Source organism: Camelus dromedarius, chromosome 4 (assembly GCF_036321535.1).
Source record: "Camelus dromedarius isolate mCamDro1 chromosome 4, mCamDro1.pat, whole genome shotgun sequence".
Classification (NCBI taxonomy): Eukaryota; Metazoa; Chordata; class Mammalia; order Artiodactyla; family Camelidae; genus Camelus; species Camelus dromedarius.
This window is the reverse complement of record NC_087439.1, coordinates 22766790-22793156: the sequence shown is the minus strand read 5'-3', so window position 1 is coordinate 22793156 and position 26367 is coordinate 22766790. Positions and strand designations below refer to the sequence as shown.

General features: G+C 35.1%; 1 protein-coding gene across 4 annotated transcripts in view; it reads left to right on the top strand.

The window, feature by feature from the left end:
• LRP1B (LDL receptor related protein 1B) overlaps positions 1-26367 on the top strand; it is a 1592931-nt gene that overhangs the window by 735412 nt on the left and 831152 nt on the right. For all 4 annotated transcript variants that reach the window (XM_064484732.1, XM_031451350.2, XM_064484731.1 and 1 more), the window contains exon 6: positions 13035-13292. In XM_064484732.1, the coding sequence (XP_064340802.1) occupies positions 13035-13292 (258 nt within the window). The remainder of the gene's footprint in view (positions 1-13034; positions 13293-26367) is intronic.

The window sequence follows — 26367 nt, the reverse complement described above, 5'->3', positions numbered from 1 at the left end:
ATCACATGCGAAGATGAAAAGGTTTTTTGTTGTTTTTTAATTAAACTAACTTTCTTTTCACTGATCTTGACTGATTTTGTTCAGAAGTGTGTGTTAACTATGGGCACCCAGGGCTGAGAGTGGGCTCATGCAGAACCTAGGGGTGTTTAACTTACGAACTGTTGGCCATTTTAAATGAACTGATAAGTCCAGGCTCATTGGACTCTACCCCTCGTTGAAGGCAGGCGTTTACCGCAGTGTACAATTCTACGGAAGCTGTCGGGCTCTACTGATGGCACCGAACAACAGCAAAATCAAGAGCACTACATAGTTCTGTGCTCGTCAGTGGAGAAGCACTGCCCTGAATGGCCCCAGGTGAGGGAGAGTGGACCTCTTTGCCAGACAGCAACCAGAGTAGTGAGAGAAGAAAGCCTCCCACTGAATCAGTGTGCGATTGTTACAGTTTATGCTTTGCTATTCACAGATTTGGGTGAGGGTGACGGGAGACTGTTCAAGCAATGGAATTCTCAGAGTTGTAAGAAATACAGATTATAACCCCTGTCTGGCCCTTGGAAGCACACCTCTAAACAGTGTCAGGGAGTTTTCAAACCACTTGCAGTTTTCTTTGCTACAATTCTTTTTTTTTTTTTTTTTAAGAAAGACAAATAAAACAAAATATAACTTCCTATGGGTCCTACTTCTAAACTGTATTATCGTCTGCTAATATGTAGTTTAAATTTTTCTTTCGTAAACTGGAGGAATCATCCGTGGTTTTCTGTCGGGGCTGGTTCTACTTGGGGTAGAATAGGCAGGTTCCTGTGTGGAAAGGGAGGAGTCCTTGCTCAGAATATCTTAGTCTCATCAGCCACTTGTAATCCTTGGAATTCAGTTATTATAATATAGATGCCTTTTTAAAAAACAGAAGCACTATGTATTAAAATTTAAGTGTTTAGGAAGGGTAACATAGGAAGTCTTAGTAACCTTGATAACTTAAGGAACTGGTGGATTGGATCTGTTTCAGCCTACCATCTGGCTAAGAATAGCCTTCCGCAGAATGCCGTGTGATTATGCCTTGACAACATGAAGACTCACTCTTCAGAGTTTTTCCTGTTTTTAGGTAGTCCAGAGGTCTAGTTCCTGCACAATTTGTCCTTTCATTGAGGCATAACAATGAATGACACTTGATGACATGCTGGTGTGTGAGAAGCTCTGAGCTCGGAGCGAGCCTAGTAGACCAGCACCAGGGTAGAAATCCAGATTTGTTGTTTTTGCTCGGTCATGTATGCCTGGAGGAGAGTGTCTGCACGATGGTGAGTGGTAAGTGACGGAAGCAGCCAGTGCCTGGAACAGAGCGTGTGCTTGGTGAATGTTTGTTGGATGATTTAAGCCATTTCCTAAACGTTCAAGAATCAGAATAAGGGTACTGGGATATTGATAGTAAATCAATATTGATATTGATTTATTGATATATCAATAAAAGGAAAGTCACAACCCTGGAAGAGGTTCGTAAGTTTTTTTTGTGCCAGTTTCATCCTGTTATTTAGGGCTCAAGCTGCCTTTACTGTAGTATTGACATCATAAAGTGGTTGGGGAGCTCTGCATAATCTCATAAATGTGTGCTCCCCACTATGGCCTTCTCAGACAAACGTGGGGTCCCAGTGTGTTTGCTCTGTAACCGTAGCTGAAGAATAAGCCACACCAGCTGCAATCAGACAGTATTACCCACGCCTCTATTGTACAGAAATACTGGAGCTTTGTAGACTCCCTTTGAAAACCTGGCCATTGAACATATTTCTCTATTTATTTAGAGTATTTCCACCCTGCATCATCTTTGATCCTTTACTCAGTTGGAAATCACAATCCATGACAGGACAGGGCAGGGATTTCTGATGGAATTGCCATTACCCAAATTAAACATCACACTTTTTCTTCTACCCACACGCTGTTAGTGAGTTCGCTGGTACTGAGGTGTCAAACTCTTCATGGGTAGTCTTTCTTGGTGTTTTGTTTTTAAAAATTTTTTTTTCTAGAGGGCATCATTTTCACAGGCTAGCACCTTTCTTGACATCTTAAATCTTTTTTTCTAGCCGCAAAGTTGCAAGGTCGATAACAGTCTTATCTGTCACGTGCTTTATGTGTCATGACAACTTTGATTTACCCGTAGTCAGAGAAAAACCGCGTGTCTTCCATTTTGCTTGCCGCTTAACATCTTAGCTGCAGTCTAGCTGCGGATGTCTTTGGGTATGAAGAGTTACATGGCCACATTTATGGGCTCCAGATTTGACAGTCAGTAATCTTTGTTTTCACAAAAGCCACAACATATAAGTACAAATTTCTATCATTTTATTTAATTTTTTATAGAATAGCTATTGAACTGTTACTTAAATCTTCAATACAGAATATGTGATGGATCATATCACGCTCTACAATTAACTCCCTTTTTTTGTCTTACAGTTGGACAAGTATAATGAACACTAAAAATAAATGAGGCACATTTAAATTCATAGAAATTACAAGTGGTTTAATTTTCAGATTAGGCGTGGCTGAACATACATATATAACTTTTCTGTTACTCTGCTTGGGAAAACTAGAAGTATAAAGCTATTGAAATCCTCAGAAAACCAAAGCTTAAAACCTGAGGAAAAAAATGTATTTTTTTCTAATAAGAATGTTTTTTTTTTCCCCAGAGAGCCTGCAAGGCATCCCCTGTATCAATCACAGTCAACAAAGTAATCCCAGCAGTTAAGAGAAAGTCTCTTGAGCACTCCTCCCCCAGAGCTCACACTTGCCCTTGACTTTGATGACTAATATTCTGCATATTCTCCCTAGTAAAGCTACTTAGAGCCATTTTAGTCCTGAGAAGAGAAAATCTATTGTATTGAATGCATTTTTAAATTTATGCAGGCATTTCTTCTTAGCATTAGGACTCACACAGCCTTCATCTTTGCTTTCTGTGAAAGATAATACTTGCCAAATTATTAGATAAATTATGTCTTAATAGACTTTAGAGGTTTAAAACAATGTATCCTCAAATTACAAGAAATATGCCTAGTAAAGTAGCTAGTAGTCGCTATATAATCACCACTGACTACTTAGAACTAATCTGTCTTTGTAATAGCAAAGTAGAAAATTGCGACCTTAAATGTAGGTTGTGTGTGTACGTCGTTGGGCAGCCCTGTCAGAAAACAGTGAAACAGGTTAAGTGTCCTTTTTTTCTACGTCTAGATGATGAATTTTTGTATGTCTCCCTCCTTCCTCCTTATTCTAAGATGATGGTCTCGTTTCCTATTTCCTGGACAAAACAGTAGCAATGAAAAGAGAACTTTCTCACCCTGAACTCTACTAAATCTACCAATCTGTCTGACTCTAGAACTTATCCCTCCGTCTTCCTCTTATTTGAATCGAAGAGCAAACTTTGTTCCGAAGTCCAGTCCCTGCAGTTGTGCATCAGCCCCACTTTCTCTCACCTGCTCAAGAATTTGACTCATACGGTTGTCTTCTTTCTTACGTGTATCATCAATATTTCCTTTTCTCCTGGAGCATGCCCATCAGGATACAAGGATGTCATAAATAGGCTACAAAACACCCTTCTTTAAAACCATATTCCTCTCCGTCCACCACTCCCCTTTTCTTTTCTCTTTATAAAAAGGTTAGAGTTTGTTGTCTCTTTCTGTAATTCCTCCTTCTCCCTCTTGAACCCACTTCAGTGGGTCTTAACATTCTTAAAATTACACGTCTCTTGTCAGGGTTACCAGTGACCTCCAGTTGCCTAATTACTGGATGATCAGTCCTTGGCACACAACGAATCTGTCTCCTCCTGGAATATTTTACCTTTTAAAGCAGCACGTTCTTGGAGTTTTCCTCTTACCCTACCAGGTATCCATTGATTTTGCTGCATGATCCCTCATTTGCCAGTATTTTTGGCATGACTCAGTGTTCAATCCTTTGGTCATCTTCTCTTGCTTTATTAATTTCCTAAGTGCTCTCATCCTGTACCATGTCTTTAAAAACACATCCTTTTCCATGGTTTTATTAAACATCTAGAGACTGAGGCTTATAAGTTCTTATCACCAGCTCTGACATTTTTGTTGAACACCAGATTCACTTGAAAATTGAGGTCCAACTTAATATCTCCATTTGGAAATTTAATAGAAATATCAAACTCTATGTGTCCCAAACTTGTTTCTCTCTCCTAATGGTGCTTTCGCCAGTGATGGCCATGTTGGTAAACGTGACCCCATTCACCTAGTCGTCCAAGTCAAAACATTGGAGTCTCCCTTCCCTCCATTCTTTCTCTCAAACTCTTTGTTTTAAACTTTTAAATGTATCCTAAATTGGGCTACTCTCTCTAAGGACCAGCCTGTACCTACATTTCCACCAATGCTTTATCTTTCTTCGTGGATTTAACACTGCCAAACAATATTAAATAGTTTTTCTTTACTTGCTTATTGACTGTTTCCTCCACTAAAAGGTAAGCTCTACGAAAACAGAAACTCTGTTAGTTTTGTTGACTGCTGTATCTCTAGCATCTAGAGGAGTGCCTGGCAAAAGCTAGTCATGCTCAATAAATATTTATTAAATCTATAAATAAATATGCAAATACTGAGATAGTATTTTCTTTTTAGGAGACAAATTAAAAGTGGCTTTTTAAAGGACCCATGCTTTCAAACTGGAAATATTTTACAAGCAATTTTAAAGTGAGGCAGTATCTATTACATACAAACTCAATCATTACCAGATTATAACTTAGAAGGACATGTCTGAATTGGGAAAAATGTGTTTCTGTTGCTAAATAAGCTTCTGTTTGCCACAATTAGAAAGATGACTAAGAGACTCAAAAGTAGCCATTGGCCACCTCTCTGTGACTAATGTAGATAGATTGACCACCCCCATACTATCTGCTGATGTTAATATTGATTCAGTTACCTAAAATTTGAGTGACTTGTACTCTGAGAATTTGAGATTTACCAAAATAACCCTTCAATTAAATCAAATTATAGGTTTAATTAAATTCAGTATAATTTATTTCATTTTCCTGATTAAAAATCACAATGCATTATTTGTGTCATTTTACTTTCTGAAGTATACTGTCACTCTTAAATTTAAAAAATCAGTAAAATATCTTTAAAATCGTTGGAGAATCCGTATTCAAACAAGTCTCCAAGTGTCATCCGTTTGATGAACACTTACCATGTGCCAAGTAAGGCCTTCCAGGTAATAGGGGAAATGTTTCCTTGATCTGGTGAGTCAGCTCTTTAAGAAATAGGCAGATTGTGAGAGCTGCTGATTTGCAAAATGAGACATTGTGTATATGTGTGGTGTGATGTTATTAGCTTTCATTGTGTTTTTTAAAATGATCCTTATTTCCAAAAAACAGCATTTAATTGCTTTTCAATCACCTTTCAAGTGGAAACATCCTCTAAATGAAGGTACCAGCATTTCACTAATTATGTCTAAATAAAAAGGTTAAATCATTTTACAGTTTATAATTCAGGTTGGTCAGTATTTTACCTGAGGTTTTACTATGCGCAAGACAAGATTACAGAACACAATGCAGGACTGATATGCCATCCCTAAACTCATCATCTTCTCTTAAAACTGATTCTACTTTATATCCTGTTTCTTTATAACATCACCTTTCTCCCTATCACCCAAATCTCAGATTTCCACATATTCCTTGACTCCGCATTCCTTATTGTCCACATAAAACAGTCATTACAATTTAGAACTTTGACTTTATAATGCCAACCAACCTCTACTTGGGAACACACCGCCACCCATTTTAGGTTCTTATTACCTATTTTCTGAGAACTTAAAATAACATTTCGCTGTTCTGTAATCCAGATATCCAATACCTGTGTCCACAAGTTTTTTTTTTTAAATAATAATCTTGGGTTACTTTCTTTATAATTGAAAATATGAATACACAACTCTGCTTACACATGTGAAATCTAGTATGTTCCTGAACCTCTGAGGATTTTCTGTGGCTTACATTCTCCTAAAGGCCTTTGCTTCCAAGAGAAATGTTGGCACATAGGACCATTCTTTCCTTCTGTACCGCATCAGTCTAAACAGGAACAAAAATACCTTTTCTTTTATCCAACTCCTTTCTAGCCTCATTCCAGAATACTACCACCAAAGCAATGTATAAATAAGACTTTACATACTACCTTCCCACCTAATGTGAGTTAGATTACACCATTTTAAAAGTAAAAGCAAATACAGTTTAAAAAGTTAAATGGGAAACTTCTCTGTCCCACTATATTCTCCTTGCCCATACAGCATCCTGTGTATTATTTCTCAGTTAATCTTCAAGCATATTTCTGCTCATTGTACTCCTTTTCCAAAATTTATACTGGCTTTCCACTGTTTAACCAAAATTAAAAATACGTCTATCATCTTGACAGTCAGTGACCTGTGCAGTGTTTCCTCAGCCTACTACAAGCTCTGTAAGTTTGAATCCAGTCCTTTTAACTTAGTAGCTGTGTCATCTTATGCAAGTTTCTTAAACTCTAAATAACTTAGTTCTCTTATCTGTAAAATCTGGATAATATTAGCAGCTGATTCATAGAGATGTTGTCAGTGTACAGTAAACCAATAATTATGAAGCATGTATTGCAGTGTCTGACTCCTAAAATATGCTCAGAGGGGCCGAGCTACTGTTACCATTGTGAATGTCCTCCACCACTCATGCATGGTGTACACTCAGGAAATTGAAAAACTGTGGTCAGTATCCTACCAACATATCTTAGTCTCCCCCACATCTGGGCTTGTGTCAAAGCTCTGTTTCACCTGACATTCTTTTTCTGTTTTGTTTGTTTGTTTGTTTGTTTGTTTTACAATTTTCTTCTCTTTTTGTAACCTCTGTATGTTCAATTCCTTTTCTTCCATTAAGGCAAAGCTGAAATCAAATGTCATCACCATACAGCAGCTTCTAACTCTACTAAACAGATACGACTTTGTCCGTTTGTGCTGCTGTAACAAAATTCCACAGACTGGATGATTTACAACTAAGAGAAATGTATTTCTCACTGTTCTAGAGGCTGAAGGCCTGACATCAGGGTGCCAGCATGGTCTTCTGAGTCACAGACATAATGTATCTTCATGTGGCACAGGGAGAGCTCTTTTATAAGGCACTAATCCCATTAATAAGGGTCCCACCTTCATGACTGACAGAACCACCTGACCCCCCAGTACCGTCATCTTTGGGGGTTAGCATTTCAACATATGAACTTGGGAGACACAAACATTCAGACCATAGCAAGATATAGCTAACCATTCGTTGGAACTCTTATTACTATACATCTACTACTCATTACCAAACCTGACTTAAAAAATATAGAGCTTTGTGTGTATATATATATATATATATGTTAATTTTTCTATTAGATTATATTTTTCTTGAAGGCAGACTATCCTACTAATCCCCATCAGATACTAGTCGAATGCCTTGTATCTATAAATACTAAAAAATAAAATAAAAAATACATTCATTTTCATTCAATTAATAATGCAACATAAATGCATTATGACAATAAAAGGTAGTGCTAAGATAAATTATAGTATAGTTGCTGTAATTACATTTTCTTCCTTAGCCCAGTACTGTTTTTAATGCACTTTAATGTTTCCACATTTGATTCATATTTTATTTTCTCTTGTATAAAATATGATAAAATAATTTCCTTTGACATATGGCACAATGTGTACTTGGTGTAAATATCATTCAGTTCAGTGAAGAGATTTTTTCATTAACAAAATGGTTGAAAAAGATGGAGAAACAAATTTGGCCAAATATTTTCAGAAATGAAAATATTTCAACCCTATTATCCTTTTTTTACTTATATGATTAACTTTATCCACATTTTTACTTTAGTTTGGTTAACTTTGATCTATAATTCATTGTATGATTTGAGTAATGCTTTTTTATCTTCTTTAAAACTAAATAATTCCTCTTAAAATTTCATATTCAACTTTTTGTTCTTCGCATATTTTTGAAAGCTTTTTTAAAAATTTGGTCTTTGCACAAATTGCTCTTGATTTTGTTTCATATAGTTATAGTTCACTTCTATGAGGAATTGGGTAATTTTTGTTGCAAGTTGTCAGTTTTCTTACTCATTTCTAACTTGCTGTTTTTCTTATTTTCAAGGACTCTATGCAATTTGTATATGATAAATTAAATAAAAATGTTAAAATTTTTCTTTCAATTATTTTAAGCTTGTATTGGTTGAAAATCAATTCTTTCGGCTATATGGATTACAGTTTTCCCTTTTCTCACACTTCAGTCCTACTTTGACTCTTTATTTTATAGACTTTATTTGGAAGTTACTATTTTGCCCTTTTGTCCAATTGAACCTCAGATTCTTTTTTTTTTTTTTTTTTTGTCTTTGACACAACAAGCATTGAGGTGCATCTGCTGAACTTGGTTCAATGGAGATAATTGCTCACAATTACAGGATTAATTAAAGGAAATTTGAACACAGTATAACTAGATAGCACATATATTTATATATGTATGTATGCATACATATTTATTATATACATAATATTTATTAGGTTTATATTTACTTATAAGTATCTGAATCCATAATTCCAATTACTTGAAAGGAAACTGGCTGAATTTTATATTCTTAGAATTGAAAGAAAAAATACAAAGTTTAAATGAAACCTTAAAAATGTTTCACTCTGAAAACATTTATTTAGCATCAACTATGTCAAAATCATGTTACAAAATCATTAGTACATTTTTAGTATACTCTTGACTATGAGAGGGTATGTTTGGAAGCATATGGTTATAATGGCTTGGAATTTAAATAGTTATTTTTATCAATTTAGGCAAATGAGATTTTTCATGTTTCTAAGTTTCTCTTTTAAATTCACAGTTTTCAAATCAGTTTTCAAAATTGTGGCACTGATTAATATAACATAGATGATAGGAAAAATCACTTTCTAATTATACGCATCTCTATAATTGTTTGGAAGTAAAAAATACTTTTTTTTGCTGTTGACGTACGGGGAGTCGTGATGAGGACGGGGATAATTTTCCTCCTCTAAGATGAATCGGTTGGCAGCCTGTTGTAGAAGTTTGTTAAATCTAAGTCTCGAGTCTCTGAGTTAGAATATTGACTGAGTGTTTTCTTGTGTTTCAGTGTCTTCTATGCAGAAAGTTAATATTTATTACTTCTAATAAAGTGTTGATGTAGATATTCCTTTGACTGGAACTATCTGATGCCTTTCTAACTGATCCTTTGGGGAAACTGTTTCCTAACTCTAAGTGTGGCATCTGATAAGAGCATTGCATGCATTCTGATCAGTCTTTTATCTTCATTACCCAAACTAATGATGGTCTTCAATTGGCATATAGTAACTCATGGTGATAATGCCCACTAGAGATCAATTCAGTGCAGGTAGAGGCAGAGTCCCTTTTCTAGGCCAATGCCAGCTTTCATCATGAAGCAGAAAAAAGAAAACAATTTATATCCTTTGTCCTTAAAGATTTTTGTGGGTTCTAGTGTTTCAGTAGAATCTCCCACCCCCATATCAGGCCTTACGTTTTATTTGTCTAAAGAGGGAAATCATAATTAGCGGAGACACATGAATAATACTTCAGTAAAGCACATCACAGCTAACATTGTAAGTGTCCTTCCTTCAGTATGTCATCTGAATTTTTAAAGTCACCATTATTATATCAAACTGCAACAGATTATGAAGCACCGGAATTTTTCTTTATTGGTTTTCTGTTTGTTTGAATCTTTAAATCAGTGGTCAGTATGTTTTGCATTAAAATAAGCAACTGATTCACTTAAAAAGAAACTACAAAAATCAAATAGGTCGATTATTTGTATCAAGTAAGCATTGCCTGTGTTGACCATTAATTCATTTCTATCTCAGTTTCTTAAGGGAATCTCAGTGCTCCTCCGTATTCCAGCCTCTCTTCATAGAATGCTTATGACATACTGACACTTACTGACTAGTAGCCCATTTAGAAATTGTCTACATCTGGACTTCTTATAAGTGTGGCAGTAGAGGTTCATTTTTGAATGAGAGTCAGTGGCACTGAAGGCCATTTCAGTTGGCAAATGAAGACAGTAAGGACTGACATTAGTGTCAGTCTATCTTTGTTAATCTGATAACACAGCCATCTAAGACCTTGTCATAACCTGAGAAATTCATGAGTCAACAGGTTTCAAGAGTGCCCCAGTCAACTGGAAAACAAACAGAACTAGCAGTGTTGAAAAGAGACCAAGTCTAGACTCCAACTTAGGAATGGCAAGGACAAATATTATGTGATTCAGAATGGCTTTTAAGAGATTGAGGGAGAAGCCAAGTGGCTAACCAAGCTCAGACATAGTCACCTGACAAGGCTGTGTTAAGCAGAGACAGTTCACAATTTTACTGATGCCTCTGAGAGTACTCTTCGTTGTGGAAATAGTATGTCTGAGACTTCTTTTTTGTTGGTTTATATCAAGCAGTCCTGGAGAAGTCAGTTTTCCATAGGGAAGAAACTGTTGGACTAATTAGTTTGTCATCTCACTGAGACTTTCATTTTTGTTTATTTTCATTTGTTTTGTTGGTTTAAGTCAAACACTTTTAGTGTTTTTTCTGAAAGCAGGGAAGAATCCTATGGCTTGATTGAAGAAATTTCTTAGGATTAAAAATTCAAATACTCGTGGAAGGCCTTGGAATGTATTTTAGAGCAGACATTTTAAGCCTGCGAGGGAAGACCCAAAATCGTCTTCACTGGGGAGCTCTTCTATCTGAACGAAACATAAGGAGCCTGATATCCCTGCTTCCACCGGAAATGATGAGCACCATTAGAGAATACATTCAAAATGTTAGGTATTTCCTTATATTAGTTAGTCATAGTATGTATATTTGCTGTTGTCTACCTTTACAGTGCTCAGTGTCTGTTTCTTGAATGATCAAGTAATGTTTATGAAGTTTTCTGAATAGATGGTATTTCTCTGGATTCCATGCATAGGTTAAGAAAACCAAGTTATTTTGTAACATTTCACAGGAAGTTTCTAAAGTATATTACTATATGCAAGAGTTCTGCGTGTCCTTTTCATTTATTCTGAAAATTTGTATTGAATGACTGCCCAGACTTTTTCTAAACGCTAGAGATACAGCAGCAGAAGTAGAAAAGTTATAAGTCAGACAAGTAAATAAGATATATACAGTGTTTGGTAGTGGTAAGTGAAAAAGTAGGGAAGTATACAGAGAATATAGGGGTTTGCAGGTGGCAGTGGTGGTTTTTAACAAAATTAAGTGGTAGGATATGTCTTCACCAGAAAGATGACATCCAAATAATACTCAAGAGGCGATGAGCAAGTCAAGTTTCTGATGTTATGGGGGATGGTTATTCTAGAAAGAAGGAAGAGCCTCTGAGATGGCAGCCTACCTACCTTGTTTACAGAACAGTGAGACGCCCAGTGTGTGAGGAGTAAGATAAACAAGAGTGAAGTAAGAGTAGTAAGGAGATGAAGGAAATGAGGTCAAACAGTAAAGAGAATACACATCAGGTAGGGCTTTATAGACCATCATAAAGGCTCTGACTTTGTTTGACATGGAAACCCTTTGAGCAGAAGACTTACTTGATCTGTCTTAACACTTACAGATGTAATTCGCTATTGTGTTAAGATGGACTTAAGCTGTGGAGGACATAGACGGAAGCAGAGAAACCAGTTAGAAGTCTGTTGTACTGATCTGGCTGAGAGGTGATGGCAGCCTAGGACAGGATAGTAGTGGCAGTCGCTGAGAAGTGGTAAAATCCCCGTTACGTTTGACTTCGGGAGAGATTCGTTGACATTGAATGTAGGGCAGGAAAAAAGAGGAGTTGAAGATCTCAAAAATGTTCCTAGTGAGCACAAAAGCTACCCTGAGTATGATTGTATAGCTAAATCCTTTCAACATTAATTTTATATGGAATTTTATTGTTAACTTTACATATTAAAATGTATTGAGATTCTCATCAATTAGTATGTATTTGTCAAAAACTCACCAGTCCTAACACACCCACCAATCCTAAATATGATGCATTGTTCAAAGCAGTACTGTTGAACAAGCCCCTTTTACCTCTAGAATCTTATTTTCCTTACTATAGAGAAGAAATGTGGAAGGAAGTGGCTTAGTAAGCATAATCTAGTCCCTACGGGAATGTGTGATTGTTTGACTCCTGGGGTCAGTCAAGGAGCCAACGAGGCTGAGACCACAGGTGCTCTTTGTATGAGCCTGTGAGCTTTACAGGTTCCGCTCCAGAGAATCTATTTCTGACCTCATACATCGAACCTCAAAAAAGCATGCCTTTGCTCCCAAGGGAAGTCTGTGAACCTATGCAGAGAGGTCAGTCCAGATCCATCATCATTGCTAGAAAAACAGCTCCAGCATTTCCTTTATTTACCAAAAATGAAAGTAAATAGCATTGTCCTCACACTCAGATAACACATTATGACTAAGGAAATAAAAGATACAAATGCTCGGTGGACCATGTTGTCCTTAAAGAAGTGAGAAGTATTTAGTTACTAAAGCATACATCGGTTATTAATAAATACTTTTTGCAAGCAATTTTTAAACTTTTTAAAATACATTCAAATATAGGAATAATGAACTCATCTACAAAACAGAAACATATTTGCTTCCAGACATACTAAATAATTTTATGGTTACTGGGGGAAAGGGAGTAGGAAGGGATTTTGAGATTTGCAAATGTTAACCACTATATATAAAAATGGATAAAAAACAAATTTCTTCTGTATAGCACAGGGAATTATATTCAGTATCTTGTAATAACCTTCAATGAATAAAGAATATGAAAATGAATATATGTATATATATACATATATGTGCATGACTGGGACATTATGCTGTATACCAGAAATTGACTCATGGTAACTGACTGTACTTCAATAAAAAAAATACATATATAGGAATAACGTTCAGTGTCATGCAGAATTGTGAAATATGCATATATAGGAATAACTAAAAATGTCATTCAAAATTGTTTTAAAAAAGTGACTCTCTTTTACTAAACTCACTTTCCTCTTTATGTTTTATTCCAGAGCCTACGGATAGGCCACCTATGTTGTTAATTGCAAATTCTCAAACAATTGAGGTTTTCTATCTTAATGGAAGTAAAATGGCAACCCTGAGCTCAGTCAACGGAAAAGAAATTCATACTCTGGATTTTATTTACAGTGAAGATGTGATTTGTTGGATTGAATCAAGAGAATCTTCAAATCAGCTCAAATGTATCCAGATGACAAAAACAGAAAGATTAACAGATGAATGGGCAATCAATATTCTTCAGTCCTTCTACAGTAAGTATTTTAATTTATATTACACATCACCATTTAAGGATTTCATTTACAGACCGGTAGACAGGATTCATAGATTTTCTAGCATAACTAATGGGTTTTGAAAAGTTATATATGCAAATATGAATGCACTTACATAAATGTGTCCCCTGCGTGTTTTGCATATGCACACACATACACGTAGCGTTTCACTGTTTATGTAAGCAACAAATTGAAGAGTTAGTTTTAATTCTTTCTGTAATGCTTATTACAGTATCACCTAGACGAGAACTGTGATTTTTCACTGAATGATAGTTCACAATGTGATAATGAAGGTGGGATTTAAAAAGAAAATAACAAGAAACAAGAAATAGAGTTGATAATTATAAGCTTGTCAACTACAGTGTTTGTTAAAATATCTTGAAAAGTATTAGGTTTATGCTACTTGGTAGCAACTACTTGTGCTTGTTGACTTTTTTCCTAGTAAATCAGAGTTTTTATACATCATATTCCAAAAAAGTAATTTGTAATTTATTATTCACTTGATTTCTCATGTCGGAAATTCACAAACTAGTAACTGTCCTTCCTGCATATCACAGTGTTACATACACACATTCTCCATGCCTCTCTCTCTCTTTTTCTCTTTTTTCTACTCTGCACCCTTCCCACGGAAGAATATAAAAATTTATTTGTGCTTGCCAGGGGAAACTGCAAGATGTGTCCGTTTATTTTATGCTTTATTTAGAGAAAAAAAAACTTATTCTGACAACTGCTACTAACATAAAAATTGGTAGAGAAATGAATAAAATGTGCAGTCAAGTTAGAAGGATATAAAGAGTGCTAAGGCAGGATAAATGTAGTTTTCAGATGTAGAATGGTGATTTGAATTCAGTAATCATATTTTGTTAATGTTTGTAGTATACAATTAACGGAATTGGTTATTAATCCTTATAAAAGGTAAGGAAATAGTACTATGTAATGTTTGATAACTGCGATTAGATTAGATCTGTGGCAAAGATTATTAAAAGTGGAATACAAAGTTAAACAGAAATAAATGTTTAATACATAAAATACAATATTTTGAAGATCTTAAATATATGTTTTTCAAACAGATTGTTTTTAGTAAATCTAGGGTTGGTCAAGCAACTGTACATTAGCATTTTTGTAGAAAATTTATAACTTAGATTGCATGTGATTTATAAAATTGTTATAAAGCAATTCTTGGCAAATCTAGAAAAATAAAGAGATTGATGCTTTTTAGGTGATTCACTAAAATGAATAGAGCATTCATTTTGAACTAAACATAACTGCCATGGAAATATTTTAATTAGAATAAATAATTTTTGATGAAGTCAGTTTCAAGCCATGCAATTTCAGTCACTTTAGAAAAAAGTGATTAAATGTGTGGAAGTAATTCAATGATGAGAATGGGACAGAGGTGTAAGCAGGGCTCGGCTCCTCTGTCATTGCTTGTAAACCACGTGTTTTATCAACGTGTCACAGAACAGCTTCTGATGGATATGTTGATCTCTGCATTCGTCATGACAATGTGTGAGTTAATAATGAAGTTTAGATATTCCTTGCATGTATAATTACATCAAATCTCTGTTGCACCATGTAAGCAAAAATAATGCACTGAAGTGATGGAAGTATGCCTGAATACATGTCAGTCTCCACTGTTGCAGAGAGTATCTTTAGCTTCTCCCTCCTCATTATCTTTAGATTCTTTTCTCTAAATTTACCTGAAAACATTCTTTTTTGAAAAAATATTTTTAAAATTTCTAATGATTACTATGAGGAGAAAATTAATCACTGTAGGTCAAACTGACTTGAGTTTAAAAACTTATGCAATATATTAGTGAACGTTACTATTGTAATATTAAAATATTGATTGCATATCATCTCATTGGATACCTACCATATCTCTGTGGGGTGTGCAGGAGAGATAGATTCTTTCTGTTTCATAATAGATAAAATTTTAACTACAGAACTGATGTATTAGACAATACTGAATGGATAAAATGAAGGCAGAGATGGCACTTCTAAATACTGTGTTCTTTCTTCTGCACTAGAAAGGCAGATAGATTCCCTTCAGAGAATTTCCCAAATCTATTACAAATAATCATATGTACAACTTATTGAAAGTGCTAAATGGCTGTGTGCAATAGGGAGGCATTATTTTTCCCCTTGTGCTAAAGTGAAAATTAAGAATGAGAAACTAAGCAGCAGCACAGAGCTGGTACTGACTATAGGTTTGAGCAGGGTCAGACTTCATGGCTTTTGCTACACCACGCTGTCCCAGTGGGTCTCAATATATTTTTCATTTTAGAGAGCCAAAATAATTGGGCACACTAACGTTAGTAATGGTGACTCTCAAAGGCAGTGTACATGGGAGAGAGGTGTAAGGGTAGACAAGGTGACTTGCTGAAAGCTGTGTCATCTAGAAAACCCCAACAAATGATTCTGATACAGTCACCTAAGGAGAAGTACTTTTAATATTGAAAATCATGCCTGAGCAATGTCGTGAGAGAATGAAGAAGACTGATAATAATATGCTGAATACATTATATTGACAAAGGAACATTGGGGAAAATTTCTAGAGATTTTATTTCATATTGAGTTTTACTCTTCTTTTTTATGGATGCTTGATATTTACTCTCAAGTATTTTTGCTTGAAACTTGCATACTTTAAAGAAAATTTTGGTATTAAGTGTTTTGTAAGCAAAATTAGTTCTCCTGGTATTTATGCAAAGTACATTTACAGCAACTAATTATTTCCCCCCAATTTTTCTTGGAGAGTGCTGTGGTAGAGACACACATACCCCAAATCAGCAAAAGTGATGGGATTCCTAACAGTAGGATGCCCAACTGTTTCCTCAGGACAAAACTCACAGAGATGATTGACTTTGATAAGAATATTTTCAGGGTATATCCCTTATTAAGGAAGATGATTGAAGACCACAGTGTCCTCTCCCAGGTGTATAGTAGACACTTCCCTTCTGAGTAGGATTCTTCAATATTCTGCAAAATTTGAATATCACTCTTAGGATTCTAGTATAGACTTAAGAAGCTTGTCTTGATCCATTAATGAGCTGAGCTCCAGTCTAGCAGAGCATGCCAGGCAGAAAACAAAAAGATTGCTTATTCTTTATACACTTTGCTTTTGGATTAACCCCATTCACTGGCTTTTATCTTCCTTTTATTTTGCCTGTTTCGATATCAACCTTCGCTCATTTTCCATTTTGAACCTCTGCCTAGATCCACTAAATTAAATCCTTGAGTGGATAATTTTTGAATTCTAATACTTTACGTATGTCTTTTATCAATCTTACTTCTTAATCATGAGTTAACAATTCTCTAATAATCATGTAATATTAATAGATGGCATTTACTATTTATTTTGTGCATTAAAAATTCTACACGTAGACCTCTTTGCCACCACATGAATTGTAGATATGTGTAGTGTATGTAATAGTTCATAGATAAGACAATGAGCTTCAATGTATGAAATAAATTTTTTAAGTTAAGAAACCTTGATCTCTTAATAGATACTAAGCAATGACCTTTCATAATTATGAAATAGTCCTTACTTACTCCAGCACAGCCTAGGAATATCATAGTCTTGAGTGTTTCACAAGCATCCTCTATTAAGTTATGACCAGACAACAATGATCAGGCTGTGTCCCTATGGTAAATACAAATGTAGTCTTTGGATGAAATAATCAACCGGTAATAGTAGAAGTGCTAGTCTCAAACAGTCTCAGCTCATAGTGGTCTTTGTACTTAAAAAGATGATTATAGAACCTGGCAGCAATACTCTCAGACTACACAGTATCACATAATGGTGTAGAAATCATCGTAGAAACTTGGCATAGTTTATTCACAAGGCATATGCTTCACTATTGCTTTCTTAGGAATTTTCCTCTACAGTCATCTTTCTCTATCTGATTGGTGAAACATCATTCACGTTGCTTTAATTTGCCTTTCTGTGAGTACTAGCGTAGCTGCCCACTCCAGTGTGAACTTAGATGTCCACCTCAATCTTTCCAACTCTGCTAGAGCGGTCATGATGTTCCATTACCTAAAATCTAAATACAAAATTTTTAGTACCTTCCCATTTATCTCAAGATAAAATGAAACTTCATTATATGGCTTCTCTGGGAGGCCTCCACCTTGCCTCTCCCTACTCAAATCATATGTTGCACCTAAAAAAAATACTAACACTTCATTTAATGCACTTTATTTTCTTATTTCCATGTGTTCTGGTTCTTCACCACAGACCAAAGATTGTCATTTCCTATAACCAAGCATCTCTTATTCATTCTTTAAGGTATCATATCCTTTCCAAAAGTTTTCCAGTTGAATTTAGCAGCCCTTCCTATGTGACCCTTGGACATCATAGTACAAATGTATTATGTTTTAACTGTGTATTTACCTGTCGGTTTCCCAAATAAAGGGTGACAACTCTAAGTTAAGGATGTGTGTTTTATTCATCTTCAAATCAGATTTTAGCAAAATGCATATTTATTCTAGAATAAATGTCGGTTGAGCAAACCAAGGTAACAAAGGATGAGGAGTGGAGAGTTAGAGGGGACAAGGTTAGAACCAACTTCTGGAGAGACCATGCCAAATCATTACTAGGGACATTTAGAAAACCAGTCTGCATTATGACTAAGTATGATCTGATCTGAGTCTAGAAAATAGCCTCACATGGTAATCTTGGCGTTCTTGTGATTACCAGATTTGTTGACCACTAGCTTTTATTTGGCTCAATCTCTGACTTCCCCAGGGTCAGGAAATGTGCCTATAGATTTTATTTTGGGATCTAACCTTAATGACAAAGGAAACAACTTGATCAGAATCATTCCAGGTCTCCCCACCCCCAAGGCAGTGGTAACTAAATAGTACTAGAGCCAAAGCTGTTAAAATAGAGGGCAATTAATTCTTAGTGCAGAAATCAAACAGAACAACATAGCTTGAATTTTAACCCTTTTCCTCCTCTCAGTCTGATTGAGCTTTTTCTTAGAAAAGAGCTTCGATTATCTTACATTTAGTTTCTTGGGTGCATAAAATAGTGGATGTGCTTCCCATCCCAATCCTATACATTTAGTTATTATCAAAAACCCAGCTGCTTTGGGGATAAGAAGTAAAGAGCAGAGTCAGGATGTTCTTTGTATCTCTCAACCTCTGAGAAACTATGGTAGCTACCTCCAACTGAGACACTCATGCAATGAATTCTTCACCAGAGATAAACTATATTCAGCAATTGACCAGTTTGGGTCCTAGCGTTTCACTAGAGAAAGATCAGACATTGGTCAGTGCCTAGCTGAGAGACGCTGAAGAAGAAGAAATGGTGATGACCATCCTAATCTTATAAATTAATGAAATTTTGTATTAAATAAGATAAAAATGGAATAATATTTTACAATCGAGATTTCCCATTCCTACCCCCCCAAAAGTTGCATTGTTGTTGTTTTGGCTATTTAGAATCCAGACTTTTTGATCAGCATATCTTGTGGACATCTGAATTTTGCAGGAAAAAAAATGTGACTATACTAACTAGTTTTACATTATTCCCGAAGAAACATCTGTGAAGATTCCAAACCACATACTCCATATACTAAGAATACTGTACTATTTATTCTCAGAGATAACTTTTATTAACTGCTGTTTGATTATGAAAATACATGTTTCATTAAACTCTTTATACTTCTTAGAAGCTTCTCATCTTTTATTTAGCAAATTTATGTAAAAACTTAAAAATAACTTTTTCTGAGATATAATTGCTGTATGTGTGTGTGTCTGTGTGAAGCTAGTTATTACAATGCATTCTTGCTGGGATCTGGAATTTTAACAAAGTGATCTGACCACCCACTGAGAGCTAAAAAAAAAAAAAAAAGGCAGTTAATATCAGCAGAGATGTTGATCTGAGAGCACATAGGTAGAGAACTTACAGAATTTCCTGCATGATACCATATGCTCAATATGGTAGGCATTGGTATTAAATTATTCCTTACTTTTTACATTAACATTTGATGAATTTATACTTTGACATAAGTAACCTATTCTAATTGACAATTGGTACACAACCTTAAAAGGCTGTCTGGATGCCTAGTTAAAAAGAAAAGCAAACATTTTTTTAAAACTCTAGAGTACTCTGTTCCTCTATAAATTGATCTTTACTGTCAGTTTAGTTGCCAGGCTGCAAATAACTCAATTACTATTTTAGTGTCATTTGGCAACATACTTGAAATTCATCAAAGCAGAAATTAGAGATGTGCTAAGCTTCAATTATTCATATTCAGTTTTCTATGAATTTGATAAAATATATTTTATACGTACACTGGATACAAATACACCCCCCCTCCAAATTTTGTTTTTTGCCATACAGGATTTTTAAATCATTATTCTCACAGTAGTTTTGTCTAGATTCACATTTCTATTTGTTGTATTAATGGATTTTAATTATTAAAATGAGAATGTCTTGATGATACCATCACAGTACCATATACCACATAGAACATAATATTTAGCAGGTTTACTTAATCTACCAGTCTGCAACTTGGAAGAAAAGGTGATCTTTTCATCATGAATAACTCCTGAAGTATATTTGAAATCCATGATATTTACTTAATGAAAGTAATGTTTCTATTTTGGTAAACTTTATCTTGGCAGAAGAAAGAAGGAAGTGAAGGAAAAGGAGAAAACAGATGGAAAAAAGGAGAGACTACTTTTGTTGCAAGTAGCCTAGTAAAATAACTTCTGATTTAATACGTATTTGATAAATTTGATTATTTTCTTTTTAGGTATAATATTGTAATTACTTATCTTCCTTCTTTCTTTTCATTTTATTTTACATTATCTTAAGGGATTTATGCCAAGTAAAAACAAACATTTTCTTCTCGTATTTCTTCACCATTGGAAGACTTCAATCTTGTAAAGACATTTATAAGATTTTAAGCACTTATCATCAAAACTAAAGACAGTGAGCTGTAGGAGCCAAATTAAGCAAGATAACACAACTGGCATATATAGCATTCCAGTTTTTGATTAAGGTTTTTTTTTTTTTTCCAGGCTATAACATCTTGTGATTTGTAGATTTGTTTTAGCACTAAGTTTTGTATTTCCCTCACCACAATATTTGGGGTGAGTTGATACGGTCCTAGCTGAGTCATTAACTAACTGTGTGACTGTATACAAACAAATAATTTTAAAATAAAAGAACTTGTTCACAGAATTGCTGGAATCCCTCCCAGATCTAAGCCTACTTTCCCGTTCCATTCCTTTCCGTTTGCTTTTCTTATTCTGCAGGGATATGTGTGTGTGTGTGTGTGTGTGTGTGTGTGTGTGTGTGTGTGTGTGTGTGTGTGTGTGTGTTCCTCCCATTTACTTCTTTTTTTTTCTCCCACCTAATCACTCACAGTAGATACATCTTAATCATTGTATAGTATATTTTCTAAAATACATTCCTTGGGACACCAGTTTTCTGAAACATTCTTGGAAGAAAATGAGTTCATCATTGTCACATGAGTTTAGGAAATTCTGCATCTGTATAATGTTATTGGAGATTTATACATACATTAGCCTATTAAAGATTATGAAGGGTCCTTCAGTAAAGTACCTATTTTACTTTGTTTAACCCAAGATTTCCTTTACTTGAGTACTGAACACTTTATTGGTATTTTTATATGTGTGTCTGTGAGTGCATTTTTGTGAGTGCTTGTTTCTAAGGATGTGGTATGAATGTGTGTATATGTCTAATACATATTAACAACCCAAATATCTAGTGTTTTATGTTACCCACTTTGAGAAATACTGTTTTAGAGGTCTTAAGGAAAATCACTCAGATTGGATTCTCCCATCACTTTTTAATATATTCACTTTCTCTGAGCTAAACCTGTAAAGCTGTGTATGTACAGAGAGTTACAGAGATGGTAACAACAATCTTCTAGCTATTTATTCTCAAGAGCCCAACAACTTTTAGTTTGTACCCAGAGGGTTATGAGAGTTATGGGAGCACATGCCCTGAGACTCTGGTGACAAAACCAGAGACTGTTTCAGTATTGTAGTTTAGAGGCATTAGATATGCAACAAAGATTTGGTCTCCTGTGAAGTTCATGCCAGAAAAGAGCCTAGCTAAAACATGAATTGTAGTTGAGGGTGGTAACAGAGTGTATTCTGTTTATTTATTTTCTTTTTATTGAAGTATAGTCAGTTACAGTGTGTCAATTTCTGGTGTACAGCACAATGTCATATACATACATACATTCATTTTCATATTCTTTTTCATCAAAGGTCATTGTGAGATACTGAATATAGTTCCCTGTGCTATACAGAAGAAATTTGTTTTTTAGTCTATTTTTGTATATAGTGGCTAACATTTGCAGCTCTCAAAAAGAAGAGTGTATTCTGGAACTCACTTAGAAATGCAGCCAGTGTCAAGTAACTTCAATTTAATTACAACAATTTTTCCATGAGCTAGACAAGAGTACAGTGACAGAACCTCTCAATGGTCCAAGAATGGTGTCAAATGATGAGATGGAGAACGATTTTTTAAATGTTAATGAAATAGGTTTCTAGATTCAAAAATTACATATTGTGTTGAAGACACATTAACAGGTATTCCAGTTGTTAGAAAGGCAGAATTTTGTAGTGTAGCCCTGATAATTTTCTGAGTACCCCACAAAACATAGAAAGACTAAACCTGAGGTCTGTGGAATTCCCTTCACTTTCATTCTGTGCTTTTCAAATAACTTTTCAAATTTGGTTTCTCAGATACCATAATTCTAGGAAGGAATTTGTTAGGATGGCATCTTTTAGTAATCGTGTCACTGGAAAATTCTATCAGTAGTTGTAAATTAACATTCTGTGAATTGGCATTCTGGTTGATACATTAGTCTCCTGGGAGTCTGGAAAGCATGAAATAATTTCCCAAAGCCTGATAATCTTTTGGTGAGGAGCTCAAATAGGTTTCCTGGAATTGCAAATCTAATGATGAGGTCTGTGCTTAAAATACTCTGTCTTTATCATCTTAATGACAACATTTACTTGGTAAAATAATATAACGTCTCTTGGCAATTTTTGTTATTTTAATGTGAGAATTAATCTGTATTGTTTTATCTCCCTGTTTTAAGATATTATTAAAGAAGATGTATCTATCCACGTATATATGTGTGTGTATATTAAGTATAATTATTTACTCCAGCTTCACTTAAAAAAAAAAAAAGCCAGCAGTTACAGTATATTTCCAAAACTGAATGGTGGAGGTCTACATACTACTAATTAACAATGAGACTAATTTTCCAACAAATCTGTGATTTAAAGCATGCCCCCAGCTGTACTAGAGAGTGTTATTACCCTTGAGATGTTCACACAAAAAAACCCAGTAATATTTCTATAACCAAAGAAGATTCGATTTTTAGTTTTATGTTGTTAGGAGATACTTTTTGTTCATTGAAAATAACAACAGCAACAAAACCTTGTGGCTTGGTGGAACAGTTCAACTTGTCAGAACTGGTGAGAATAACTTCTTATCCAGATGAAATACCTCACTTGGCCTTAAGACTTAGTTTGGTTGTTTGTGTTGTTTATTTAAAAATATATTGCTAATTTGTTTGGAATCAAACTTTTCTGTCAAATTTTTCTGACATCAGAGTATCGGTCCAGATTCTGAGCAGTGAACAGAAATCTCACTGTTTGAATCAGGAAGTACTTTAATACAGCGTGCTCTTTAACTTGTTGGATGAGACAAATCGGAGAGCTTCCTAGACGGTGCCTTGGGAATGGCCTCCAGAATAACACTGAGCTTTAGGAGCTACTGTCTCTAAGGTCTTTACTACAGCCAGCTGGAATCAAGGACCCACGACTGCTGCTGCTGCCGCTGCCACCTCCAGATGCTCTGGAAACTGGAGACGGGTCATCCACAGCTGCCATCCAGGGACCAGGAAGCTTGCGTTGAAGCCATGGCCACTGTTGCTGGTACCCACACCCTTATCACCCAGGATGCTGAATGGTAGACACTGAAACACTACTCCAAGCGAACATGTTACCAGCCATCACGCTTGCCAGTCCAAAAAGTTAAAACGAACAAGAAAATAGCTCCACTCTCACTTCTGCTTCCAAAATTCAGAGTGCACATCATTTAGCATCCAAAATTTTTGCCTCAAGTTTGTGTGGAAAATGTAGATTTAAGATTTCCAATCTCTCCTAATGGACAAAAGATAGAATGAGATTAGTGGAGCCAATTTTGAGTATCCACCAAAATTTGTTTTTGTATCTTTGTCAAGAATCATTAATATCAATTCTTTCTTACTAGGAATTCCTTTTTGCTTTCTCTTTGTTACTTATAAGTTCAGAAACAGCAGCAGTATAGGAACTGGTTGTTGCCGTGTTTTGTTCTCCTTTGGGAATTTAAAAAAAAAAAAAATCTCCTGCTGAAGCGGTCACTTTGTGTATGCATGTATATGTGTGTTTGTGTTTGTGCATGTGTGTGAATAGTTCTCGTCACGTTACTTTCATTCACAGTACATCACAGTGTGGTTTCTCTGATTTCGTATCTTTCCTTGGAGTCATCAGTTCACTTAAACAAAAGACTCCCATGTATTCTCCAAGGTGCCCCATTAGACCTGATCTATTGTTTGTCTCTCATCAAGTAATTTCAGAAACTCTTCAAGTATTTCATCATCCTTTATAGACATCAAAGAGTCATGTCTGGCAGAAAGAAAGATGGCATTTGGATTTAAAGGAGTGCATTATAGTTGTAATTATTTATGCAGGTTTCCCTTGGCAATTATATCAGGTATTAGATAATTTGTGCAAAAGACGTTTGTTCCTAAAATGCAGATAATTGAGGCAGTATGCTCATGATGTATGAATTACGCAAATAATCATCTCAATGTTACATTCAATTCTGTATGTTTAGTCTGAGCTTTCGTTTTGAGTCTCTCAGTTAATGTCTTCCACCCCATGTCTATGGGATGATATGCACACAATTTACATGGGACATCAAGGTAATTATTTTGATAAATTCAAGCTGAATCATCTGTGCTTTCTAAAGTTTTTATCTTGAATTATGGGAATTCAGTTTATTTTTTATAGTTCATATTGAATATGATACTTGATTTATTTGTAAGCATCATTATATAATGTTAAAAGTATTGAAAAATGATTCTAGCCACACATACAACAAATACTTAGAATTTTTTATTGAAACTTTAACAAGAAGCATTACTTTATGATTAATAATATTGATATTTTAGATTGGTTAGAGATGAAGTTGTATTAGCATATGAAAACCAAAGTTTTAAAAATACGTATTTTTCATTTTTATTTCTATTGCCTGAGTAGACTGCCCTAGAAGAATGTTGCTAAGGTTTATGTCAGAGAATGTTTGCTTCTGGTTTCTTCTAGGAGGTTTATAGGGCCTTGTCTTATATTTAAGTCTTTAAGCCTTTTCGAGTTTATTTTTGTGTATGGTATGAGGGAGTGTTCTAACTTCATTGACGTACAGGGGCAGCTGTCCAGTTTTCCCAACACCACTTGCTGAAGAGACTGTCTTTTCTCTGTTGTATAATCTTGCCTCCTTTGTCAAAGATGAATTAACTGTAGGTCTGTGGGCTTATTTCTGGGCTGTCTATTCTGTTCCATTGAGCCATATCTGTTTTTGTGCCAGTACCACACTGTTCTGATTACTGTAGCTCTATAGTTTTGTCTCAAGTCTTGGAGGGTTTTTCTTCCAGCTTCATTCTTTTTCTTCAATATTTCTTTGGCAGTTCTGGGTCTTTTGTGATTATATATAAATTTTAGGATTACTTGTTGTCTCCTTGAGAAATGTCCCAGGTAATTTGATAAGGATCACATTAAATCTGTAGATTGCCTTGGACAGTGTGGCCATTCTAACAATATTAATTCTTCCAATCCAAGAGCATTGGATATCTTTCCATTTCTTTCAGTCATCTGTAATTTCCTTCATCAGTGTTTTGTAGTTCTCCATGTTATGTCTTTCACTTCCTTGGTCAGATTTATTCCTAAGTGTTTATTTGAGGGTGCAATTTTAAAAGGGATTGTTTCTTTACTTTCTTTTCCTGATATTTCATTGTTTGTGTAAAGAAATACAACTGATTTCTGTATGTTAATCTTGTATCCTGCTACCTCACCGAATTCTTTAATCATCTCTAGTAGTTTTTGTATGGAGCTTTTAGGATTTTCTATGTATAGTATCATGTCATCCACATACAGTGACAATTTTACCTCTTCTCTTCCAATTTGGATCCCTTTTTGTTTATTTTTCTTACCTGATTGCTGTGGCTAAGACTTCCAAGACTACGTTGAATTGGACCTAATTAAACTTAAAAAGCTTTTGCACAGCAAAGGATACCATAAGTAAAACAAAACAACAACCTACAGAATGGGAGAAAATATTTGCAAATGATGTGACTGACAAAGGTTTAATTTCCAGAATATATAAACAGCTCATACAAGTTAATAACAACAACAACAAAAAAACCCAATCCAAAAATGGGCCAAAGACCTAAACAAGCAGTTCTCCAGTGAAGACATACAAATGGCCAATAGGCATATGAAAAAATGCTCAGTATGGCTAATTATCAGAGAAGTGCAAATCAGAACTGCAATGAGGTATCACTGTCACCTCACACTAGTCAGGATGGCCATTATTCAGAAATCCACAAATAATAAATGCTGAAAAGGGTGTGGAGAAAAGGGAACCATCTACACTGCTGGTGGTAATGTAGTTTGGCACAGCCATTATAGAAACCAGTATAGAGATTCCTTAAAAAAACTAAAAATAGACTTATCGTATAATCCAGCAATCCCACTCCTGGGCATATATCTGGAGGGAGCTCTAATTAAAAAAGGTACATACACCCCAATGTTTATAGCAGCACTACATATAAGAGCCAAGACATGGAAGCAATGTAAATGTCTATCAACAGATGACTGGATAAAGAGGTTGTGGTATATTTATACAATGGAACACTACTCAGCCATAAAAAAGAATAAAATAATGCCATTTGCAGCAACAGTGATGGACCTTGAGATTGTCATTCTAAGTGAAGTAAGCCAGAAAGAGAAAGAAAAA